Raw genomic sequence first — 11,008 nt, forward strand, 5'->3', positions numbered from 1 at the left:
ACGTTAAGAGTCCCTATTCTCAAACCTATGTTCCTGCCTTTTCCCTTCTCTCTCTGGCCACGGGCCCTTCTGCCTCCCCTCTTTCTTCGACCAACAGTAGTCAAATTTCCACCGACACCCTGTAGGTTAACAGCATCGGTGGCGGTCGTTGTTAACCCGGGCCTCGACCGATCCGGTATGTCTAAAGTGTTGTGGATGATTCGCATGGTTATTTTGGCAATTTTTACGCCGGATGCCCTTCCTGACGCAACCCTCTCTATTTATCCGGGCTTGGGACCGGCACAGAGGCAACTGGCTTGCAACCCCTGTGGCTAGATTATGTCAAAACACTTCTAAGTGGTAGAAACACAGTAGCAATGCAGACTTTTATTTTAATGTGTCATTTCTCCTTTAATGTTTCCAGTTTCTTGCTCTCTGTAAATCCTCTTATCCTTTAAATTTAGATTCACTCTCACTGTTTTACCAAGAACATTAAATATGAGATTATTTATATTCTCTTGTTTATGAAAATAAAAATTGATTTATTTTGAATAAAAAGTCATCAGATTTTCTGTCTCAATTTCTGTCTTGCTGTTTAAATCCACAAGATGACACTAAAGTCTTCGGAGTTGCTTTTGTCTCCATTGAGGTAGTTTATGTGCTTTTTAGGTATTAGATTCTAAAAAGAATCTAAAAAATTCTAGAATTTAGATTCACTCTCACTGTTCAAACAGGAAGTCTGATGTGGAAAAACAAAGTCAGGAAAGGCTTCAGCTTTCAGAAGCTAAGCATCTCAAATGTAGACATCATCTCTCAGCTTTACATGCACATATCACAGCTCAGCTGCAGAACGCTGTTATTTCAGAAACAGAAAATGTGTGCAGAGAAAAATGCTGTCAAATATCAAGTGATGCCGTTTTATTGCATTATGCAGCCAAAGTGGCAAAACCACAAAAACACATTACAAGCACAGGAAAGTTAAAAAAGGAAGAAAGCTTGTGAAACGACTACATAGGAAGAACTTTAAAGGTGTTATTTCCTGAGATATGATGACTGAAGTGTGCCATGCAGGACAGTCGAGAAGTCGACTGACTTCAAGGCTTGTTTGTCATTCCAGCCATCACTGCAAAAAAGAAGAGAATGGAAGAGTGAGAAGGTGTCTAACAGTGGAGTGAGAATGGGATGCAGTCTCAGTGAAACCTACAGTTTTTGACCCACTGTTCGTCTGGATGGGCACAAAGGGTCTGTCCATCTCTCGTTTTGAATCTAAAACATCAGAAAGCAGACTATGAAAAGCAGAGCTTAAAGTCCATTTCCTTCACATGTTTCCAGTAAACTCACTTGATTGCATTCACACACTTATGTTTGGTGTGTTGGACTTTATACGTGTTGCCAGTGACCTCCGCTGACAAGTCTATGCGGGTCGCTGTTTTGCAGCAGTTCCAATGCTTTCCGTGCGGGAATTTAACTGAAAGAAATGATGTTGCAGTAAAGAACAAAGGAAAGGCTGTTAAACACTAATGCCTGATCATTTTAGTTTCAGTCAATGTTGCAAAGTTGTTGCATGTTGAAGCAAAAAAGGATATAACTTTTGGCCTTATACATAATTTTACATAAATAACCTATATGTTACACATTCTGGACTACTATTGACATGGTCCTGTCTGGATAGATCATTGGAATTACATTTCAACATGTAAATAATTGAATTTAAGAGTAAAGAAGACTACATCTTCAAAATGGTCTGCTACACATGAATGTGCTGTCAGTCTTTCTCACAGGAACTGCAGCAGAGGAACTTCTAGCAGCAGTTTAAAACTTGAGAAGAAAGCATGAAAGAGCGGTTACCTGCATGGGAGTGGATGCTCAGACACACCGAGAGCACGAGGAGCATCACGCACAGGGTCTTTGGGGTCATTGTGAGCTGCTTCAGAGGTCTGACCGGCAGATCCCCACAGGGTCTTTATGGCTTTGACTGAGAGCAGCTCAGATGACGTGAGCACAGTCTGACCTCATAACACCTCCACCCACTTCACCCACTTCGCTGAGGAACTGTTCAGCTGCATGAAAAGGTTTTTTTCACAGTTCTCAGACACACATGCATGCCCGCAACAGTATGTTTGCATCGTCAACATAGGCAGCCGTTGGTTTCCTCTTAGAACTTAAAATTCACTTCGGACGCCACGTGGCGGTCCTGTTGGCCCTGGTCCGGTGAGCGGATTTTCCTCGATCTGCTATGCCATGCCGATGTCGGGGGCCCTGGCTACCGCTGCTGCTTTGGCGTGGCGACCGGGCACTCTGCCTCGTTTTCCATTCATCCATCTCAGCAGAACGTGAACACTCACCTCACAAATAGTCTGCATGACTGAATGAAAGGCTTTACATGTGTTGGTCTACATGCATAAGTGTGTGCGTGGGAACTGTAGTTGTGTTGTGTACATGTTGACATGTTTGGATGTGAAGATTTTTGGGGTCAACAGGTATGTTGGTAACATTGGAGTGTGTGGACAGGCCCCGCCCCTTTTGACTAACACTTACACCTGACAGTAATGATGAAGAACTTCCAGAAACTTGTTGGTTTTTCATTCAACATAACCCCCCCCCCCACTCCTGTAATCATCCTTCAAATTCCTTAACCCCCCCCCTCTCTCGTTTGTGCCCCCCCCCAATATAATCAATATAAATAAAGTTTAGCCTAATTTAAAAAGGGGTTTATACAAATATACACCTTTTGTGTCAGATGATCCACAACCCCTGTTGTAACAGAAAAACATGTCCAACACTAGAGGCCTTGTGTTGGATAAGTTAATATACCAACAGACAAAGACAGTTCTATTCACTACCTTATAGTAGTAGAAATACTATTGATATTTCAGAGAATTGAAGCAACTCTTTCAGCCTGGAGGTTGACCTCTAATCAAAGGTCACAGGTGCAGCCCCCACCCTTCCTGCCCATGCGTGGAAGTGTCCTTGGGTAAGATACAACCACATTGCCTCTGGTGGTAACAGGTTGGCCCCAGTGTTTGGCAGCAGAGCCGCCATCAGTGTGTGAATAGCACTGTGACTGTAAAGAAAGTAGTAAAGGGCTGGATACGTCCTCGCCATTTAACATTCATTGAAACAAGACTGCAGCAATGACAATATCCAAAAATCTTTACTGAAGGAGACAAAACAAAAAACTGATAAGCAGTAAAAAATGTGATGGACACAAATAACCTTTCAAAGAAACTGTTTCATCTCCACACTGACTCAGATGTCACCAGTTAAAGAAAAAGGAAAAGGGAAAAACAGTTTAAAAATTGATTACATAAAACAAACATTACACCTTCATAAATGAATACAAGAAAGCAGCATTGACTGTATAAGAGAACTGGACTGAGTGATGTGACGTCACCCATGAAGACTGGTTTACTTCCTGAGCTTAGTGGAAGTTCACACCCCTTCCACAGAAAGCAGAACAGGGAAATTGGTTTTAACTATGACTCCTCATTTATCCAGGAAAACCAAAGTTCAAACAATTCTGAAGATGACTTTAATATTTTGATTCTCATTCAGAATTACAGAGACGGGTGAAAACAAGGTACATTTACTCCATTAATAAAGTACTTTTTGACTCTTTGTAAAACTATAAAATACATTTGACTTCTATTTGAGTTATTTTATGTAAAAAACAGAGCTATTATTTCTTACATTTATCTGGATTTAGTTTCTTGCTTTGGTTAAATTATTTGTGCCATTTAGTCAATGGATGCACAACAATGTCAGCTAGAAGGTTTCTGCTGGTGAGTCTGATGATTCAGTGAAGCATCGACTGATGAGAGCTTCAGCATTAGAAGGATTTGGAGGCTGTTTGAATCTCAGAGCTGGAGGACAGACCAGGGTGGCTGACCTCTGCCCTCACTGGAAGATGATGATGATGATGATGATGATGATGATGATGAGGATGATGATGATGATGAGGATGATGAGGATGAGGATTTAATTTGTCCAAATCTTGCTCTTTTGCAAAGAAGTATCAGAAAAAATGTAACAGAAAGCAAAAGAAAGTCTCGGTTTTTGAACATTTTTATGAGAGTTTTGATTTACATAACTTAAGAAGTTGAAATAATAAGTCAAAACATGTTCATGGAACAATTTTATAAATAAGTACATTTAGTTAGCGTTACATGTCACATATAACAGAAATATAATTGCTAAACATTTTTAAATATACCTGGTAATAAATAAAATCCCACATTTTGTTTTTTTTGTTTTCTTACTTTCTAAACGTCAAAATAAATAAATTCAAAAAAACTAAAGTAATGAATTGGTAAAGTTCTAACAGTTTAGCAGCATTAGGAAATAATTTCATCTAAAAAGGTTGGTGGCATTTCTTCATCAGCTGGACTTGAAGGAGATGCAGAAGAACTCAGGACGTCCCAAAAGGTTTCATCAACTTGCTCTGTGGGGGCGGAGTCTGAGTCAATTGAAGAGGAAGATGAAAGAAGGATGGATGAAGAGGAAGGGGAGGCTGTAGAGGTCATGATGGAGAGGAGGGAGGCTGAAGAAGATGTCACCTCAGGTGGAGTCACTAATTCAGAAGAAGAAGAGGAGGAAAGAAGGGCAGATGAAGAGGAAGGGGTTGCAGTGGAGGTCAGCGTGGAGAGGAGGGAGGCTGAAGATGATGGAATCAGTGACCGAGTCTTTGCTCTCCTGTAAAATTAAAAGGACAACATGAGATTCACAAAGTAGCTTAAAAACAAAAAGTCTTTTGACTCGACTTGATGTGAGCCTTACAGTTCTTGAATCTTGCGGTAAACCCAAGGAGCCCTGAGTCTGCTGCAGTACAGGCCGGAGTTGGTCAGAAAGCTGCAGGAACACAAACAGCTTCAGCTCACTGCTAACACTTTTACCCACTAAAACATGTTTGCTTCATTTGAAACGACATTACAATAGTTCTTACATGACAGCCGTGACACATGGAAGATTTCTCTCTTGGATAATGTATCCCAGAATCGGTTCTTTGATTTCATCGCTGTTGACCGATGTGCAGCAGGAAGACAGCTTTTCCACTGGAAGTAGAAACAGTCATTTCTTTAAAATTCATGAATCTGTGCCCATGCAAGGACTGTCAGGATTTTAAATAGGACTCATGCTCACCTCCTTGTCCAGACGCAATGAGAGCCATCAGGAGGAGAGCGACCGGTGCTCCTTTCAGCACAGTCTCAGAGTTCACCATCTTTTATTTTCTGAGGAGAAAGACAAGAGAGGACAAGGAAAGTGGTTTCTGTTGGCCTGTCGTCACGTTTTGTCCGTAGGGGTTTGGTGAACTGCTTATAAGGCCAAAAATGCAGAAGTGAATCTCTGCCTTGTCATCTTCCTCCTTCTGTGCTTCCCGCCTTTGAGCACGAGAATGAGTTAGAAGTTGACTTAAGGGCAATTCCAAGAATTGACCACGCTTTCATCACTTTTTCCTTTTCATTTGGAAGATTGGATTGTGTGATTCCAGCCCTCCTGACTGTGTGGGTGTCAGGAAATCCTCAGGAAATCCTCCACCGCCAAACTCTGGTGCTTTCTATAACCACCATGTGGTGTTTATAGAATGGCACCAGTGTTTGGAGGTGGAGCTGTTTACAGTGTGAATGGGGGAATGGGACTGTGACTGTAGTAATTTAGTCCTTCTAAGACGGTAGTAAAGCGTTATTTACCATTTCTTCATGTTAACTGCTGTCATTCTGTGGAGGCCACTGTCATGTAAAGAAAGCTTCAGGAAGTGGGTTGGGTCACGAGTGTTAAGACTTGCAGTCATCACACAGTCAGCAGTACATCGTCTAACCCGGTCACCCAGTATTTGCAGTCTCATAGTTTCCACTCACATGACGTTTGGCTCCTCATGTAATCAATAACTGGATGGGCTTTCAAATGTTTAAGTAGTCAAGCTTCTGATCTCTGAGTGAACCTGCTTTCTCTGGAAAATCTGGTTTCCAGAAGCGAAAACTGGAATTTTATCAGCTGGTTTTCTCCCAGAAAACTGTCTATTTTTGGTGTCTATGTGGTAATTTTATAGTCATCATATATGAGTTCCTGAGGGTTTGTTTGATTGTGTGACTCTGCTGTTCAGTCTTTTCCTGCTCCCTCCAGGTCAGATCCTGCTTTAGGCAGACGACACTCAGCTTTACGCAGCTCTAAGGCTTCGAGGAGCTTCTCAAACTAGACTTCTGGATGCAGTGAATAAATGTGAGAGATAAACGCTCTCAAGGATGAACACAGAGGAGCTCAACTCTGAAGGCATTAGACCAACATCTGTCAGATATCTTGATATCAACCTAGACTCAGACCTGAGTGTCAGAGTTTCTATAAAGGTACCAACAACCTTTTATATCCCAAGCTGAGCTTCAGGGAAGCAGATTCAGACCTTCATCACTTGCAGGATGAACTCCTGCTGCAGCTTTATAAAAGCTCTTCAAAGTGACTGTTAGCAATGAACATGCTAGCAGAAGACTTCACACACATGCAGGAGGAGAACATGCAAATTCACATCTAGCCAATGACCAAGTGGATTAAAAATGTCCTCAAGTGTGAATGTGAATGAATCTCACCCCATGCTATGTGTCCTGAACCCACATCTGCCCCAAAGTGTGATTCTTTTAGTGTCATTGGGAGTTGGGGTCAGTTTTCTACGGTGGCCCTGAAGTTCACATCACATCAACAAATCACTCACCCCAAAAACCTTTTCAAGATCACAATAAGAATTGAAAACACAAAACAAATATTTAAAAACAAAACAGCATTACAAAATTAAAATGTGGTTATTCTGACAAAATAGGAAAAGAAATGGGAGAAAAAAGGAGACCTAAGCAAGACAAAAGAAAAACTAGACTGAAAATGTGGGGATTTACAGCTTCAACCTGCTGTTACATCACTGATGGGGAAACAAAGCCCTAAGAAACTTAAAGACAAAGTATGTTTTTCACCAGTAACACTAACTCTAATAACGCCCCAACCCTCTCAGTAAATGTTCATACATTTAAGCATTTGATTCTCTTTTTATCTCTTTTTTACTTATTACCTAAAAAAACACACAACCTCCAAACTGAACGTTTGCTTCAACTCTAATACCAGCCAGCAGGCGAAGTCATCCTGCTACTGTTGATCCATTGTTGCTGATAAAGGTTGTTTGAGGGGAGAAAATAGATATTTGGAGTTACATTATTTATTTTCATTTTGTATAATCATTTTATTTTGCATTCTAATAGCAATAATAATTATTATTATAATCGAAGTTGTTTTTTTGTGTTGTAATAGTGTTTACATTGTATTCTTTGCAACTGCTTGTTGAGTTAAAAATAATTCACAACGTGGTGGTTTCCTCTGACGAAAACACATGAGGTCATTTCCACATCCCTTCTTTAACTGTTGAAACTCCGTCTGGAAATGTCGTCTTCAGAGGAAATTAACTAAATGGAAACTATAAGTTGAACATTTTTAGCATGCATGCATAGTCAAATAAAAGTCTAAAACTATTCCCAACATCTATGATTAGCCTCCATGGAAGAATTCACATTTCCACTTTTGCAAACTTTCCATGATGATCGTATTTCTTGCACACAGTTTCACACCTATGCAAGAGCAGCAGCTCAGTTCTTTATCCTCAGTCATTTAGTTGTGCAGTTTTTTGTGCGTGTTTGTTATTTGGGGCTTTTGTGTAGTGAAACCAAAAATGTACTCATTTTTATCCAGTTTTTAAGGTCAATAAAACTCTTTGAAGCATACTTGAGCCTGATCAGGGAAGGGTTACATCTCCCACTAGTCCATCCTTTGAGCTGCTGATTCAGCTTTTATGTGCAGAAACAGAAGGTATTTTTATTGACTGTAATATGGGAGCATAGTTAAGGGTCCTTTGTCCTCAGCTGGGGTTGGGGAGGACAAGGGACTCCCAACGACCCAAAACCATGTAGGCTAAGTTGACAATACCATCCAGTTTCAGGTCTGACTCCTCCCCCACGAGCATATATAAACCAGCTCTGAGACCAGCTCATTCAGAATTGACAAAGCCTTTTGGATAAGACCTAAACCTACTGCCATGATGGAATCAACCTGGATGAATGAGAGTCTAGATAGACATGTAATAAGGGAGGTTAGTCTGGGATATTTAGACATTCGCTCAGCCCACCACAGAGAATTGGGACACTTCTTAGTTTCTGTTGAAACCCACAAGTGCACTCTGTTTTTTTCTTCAAGCATTGCACAAGTGACATATCAGAGGAACAGGATTCAGCTCTGTTCTGTGATCATTTAATCACAACAAGTGATGGTCATTTCAGCAGCTGCTCAACTGTCTGCTTGCTCATCTCTAAAAACAGAAATCAGGTGCAACAAAGAAATGCCGGTCAGCAAAGTGCAGCTACCGCAACAGGAAACTGCATCTAAAAAAGAGAAATGGATCTTCCCACCGTGCAGAAAGAAAACCACACAGTCCCTGTAAAGTTATTTACAGATTTATTTAAAACTGGAAGTCTGGATGGGCTTCTGGTGATGGGAAACGTCCAACAGGCGGCTCTAGACAGACAGAAGAAGCAGGTCGATAGCAGACAGGTTCAGATAATGTTTGTTCTTAAAGTTTTGTTCTTAAATGATGTTCTTAAAGGAACTATTGTGTAAAGAGGAGTTTAGATTTGCGTGTCTCACAGCTTTGTGTCAATTAGTCACAAACTGTGGCAGGAAATCAGAAACCAGCTTCTACTCCAGAGCTAAAACCTTTAGAATGCATCTTTCTCTCTGACTTTAGAAGATCTTGGTACCGACCCAAACGTTCCCCTCTAAGCGGTTACAGGTTTGGTTGTACGATATGAAGAACGTTTGATCTTCCATTCATCAGCCAGATTAGCACCAGCCCATCTGATCTTCTTTGCCTTTCAGCGTCTCCCACAGTAAATCATTTTTCTTTGTGATTCATGTTTTTGATGTGGTACTGGTTTTATGTGGGTGAGATTTCCTTCCTGACGGAACCATCTGCATTTACCTGGACCGCATACCGGCACATGAAAGCCCTAGTTTCATGCCTCCTCGTGGAGGCATTAGACCAAATCTTTTTGCTGACATTTTGATTATTTTATTTGGTCACGCAGTAATCCATCCATCTTCTTAACCCGCTGTAGCCCTGTCAGGGTCACGGGGCTGCCAGAACCTAACTGGGCCACTGTTGGGCAAAGGGGGGTACACCCTGAACAAGTTGCCAGTCTGTTGCAGGGCCACCCCTAGGGGCAAATGTAGCAAGATCAATTAACCTATGAAGCATGTGGGAAACCTGGAACCCTGGAGAAAAGCCACTCATGCACCGGGAGAACACGTAAACTCCACATTGAAGGGTCTTCTCACCGTGAGGTGGGAACCCCTGCACCACTGTGCAGCCCTCATACAGGACTGATCTTGAGAAATTCAACAGTCTCCTTTGAGGCACATTAAGTTTAGTTCATCAAAAATACATCTCATTCATGTTTTTTTCTCTCAAGAACGAGCAGTGACCTGAATCAGGAACTGCTTTCTAACTACACTAACATTGATGGGGTTCTGGGATTTGCACAGGCAGCATGTCTGATTCATGAAAAGAAAGTGAAACACAGACAGAAATGGTTGAGAAAGTCCAACAGTACAGCCATTGATCTGAGTTAAGCTGGAGCAGCAGAATTAAAATAAACCAAACTTCCCTGTTTACTCTGATGCAACATGAAGTGAAGTTCTTTTTTTACAAAAACCTTTAGAGGAAGTAGGCAAAACGGAAAGTATTTGGTTTGGAGGTTTTTACACGGGGATGCATGGTGGTGTGGTGATCAGCACTCACACTGAGAAATCCCAGTTTGGACCGTTCTGTTGGAATTTGCATGTTCTCCTCCTGCATGTGTGGGAACAATGTTTCTTTCATCAGAAATACATTAAAAATCATGCAAATGGAGGAGCACATGTAGGGGAATGGGGTGGGTGAACTAAAAAAAAGAATTCACCCAAAGCTGCTATTGTCCCATGAATAACCCTTTCCTTTTTTTCTTACTACAAATGCAAAGTCAGTCTTAAAAGGCAAAATAAATCAAAGTCTCTAGGAACTCCAGCTTCCTCCCACAGTCCAGAATCATGCTGTGATTGGAGACTCTAAATTACCCTTTCAGAGTGTGTGGCTCTGCAACAGACTGACAACCCGCTGAGGGGGAACCCCGCCTCCACCTGAACGATAGCTGGGTCGCCACAGCAGCCACATGACCCCAAAGGCATTCTGAACATGGGGGGTTTAACATTAATCTTAGCTTTTGTGGGACTTGTGTGTTGGATTTTTGTGATGTTGATTTTCCTTGTCAGCTTCTCCTGGTTTATGTTGTTAATCATCTGCACGTTGACTCAGGCATAAACCACTGCAAAATCCAAAAAATCCATACATACAAACAAGACAATTAACGTTTCACTTCACCTCACAGGAACTCTAGACGAGCCATCACCATTTCAACTGTATAGTCTGGACATAAACATTTCTATTTTGACACTGTAACCTGAGAATAGGGAAAAGAATCACAACAGTACATGTGCGTGTTTATTGCAATGAGGAAAACTGGGATGGGATCTAAAGGGAAATGTAAAGGGTTAGTAAAAAAAAGTGTTGTTGAAGTCACTTAATGATCAGGGACTAAATTAACTTACAAGAAACTTCTCTTGTGAAAAGTTAAATCAATTCAGTCAATCTTTAAACACACAATTCATAATTGAAGGCATTTGATAAAAATGACTAAAAAAAATCCTTCCTATGATGTAACCTGCACTTTCTTGCTAAAAGCATCCTTAAAGAATTTTAACACCACCTTCTTCTTTGCTCCTTCATCCTCTCTCCTAAACATGCTGAAACTAATCAAAAAATGGTTTTGATTAGGTTGTTGTAGCAACTGTAATGGCCAGTCTTCCTGAACCTCATGAGGGCAATCAATTTCATACGACAGTCAATTGTAAATAAGGTAACTTTCATTTAGTAAGAAAACAAATATGAAGATATTGACCTAACTCTTTCATT

General features: G+C 41.0%; 2 protein-coding genes across 2 annotated transcripts in view; one reads left to right on the forward strand and one right to left on the reverse strand.

The window, feature by feature from the left end:
* The window catches only part of LOC105353610 (hemicentin-1-like), a 703,897-nt gene that overhangs the window by 412,294 nt on the left and 280,595 nt on the right, over window positions 1–11,008 (forward strand). The gene's annotated exons all lie outside the window — the stretch shown is intronic.
* On the reverse strand, window positions 4,022–5,278 carry LOC101171052 (putative protein TPRXL). The gene is made up of 4 exons (XM_004084622.4): window positions 5,119–5,278; window positions 4,922–5,030; window positions 4,756–4,827; window positions 4,022–4,671 (listed from the first exon to the last, which is right to left on the reverse strand). The coding sequence occupies exons 1-4, from the start codon at window positions 5,195–5,197 to the stop codon at window positions 4,314–4,316; spliced, it is 618 nt and encodes a 205-aa protein (XP_004084670.2). The 5' UTR covers window positions 5,198–5,278; the 3' UTR covers window positions 4,022–4,313.

The sequence above is a fragment of the Oryzias latipes genome, chromosome 20, assembly GCF_002234675.1.
Source record: "Oryzias latipes chromosome 20, ASM223467v1".
NCBI lineage: Eukaryota > Metazoa > Chordata > Actinopteri > Beloniformes > Adrianichthyidae > Oryzias > Oryzias latipes.

Coding starts and splice junctions, on each gene's coding strand:
- LOC101171052 (XM_004084622.4), bottom strand. CDS start 5,197: ATGGTGAACTCTGAGACTGTGCTGAAAGGAGCACCGGTCGCTCTCCTC. Junction 4,828..4,921: donor CCATGTGTCACGGCTGTCAT/GTAAGAACTATT, acceptor GTGTTCCTGCAG/CTTTCTGACCAACTCCGGCC. Junction 4,672..4,755: donor TACCGCAAGATTCAAGAACT/GTAAGGCTCACA, acceptor TTAATTTTACAG/GAGAGCAAAGACTCGGTCAC.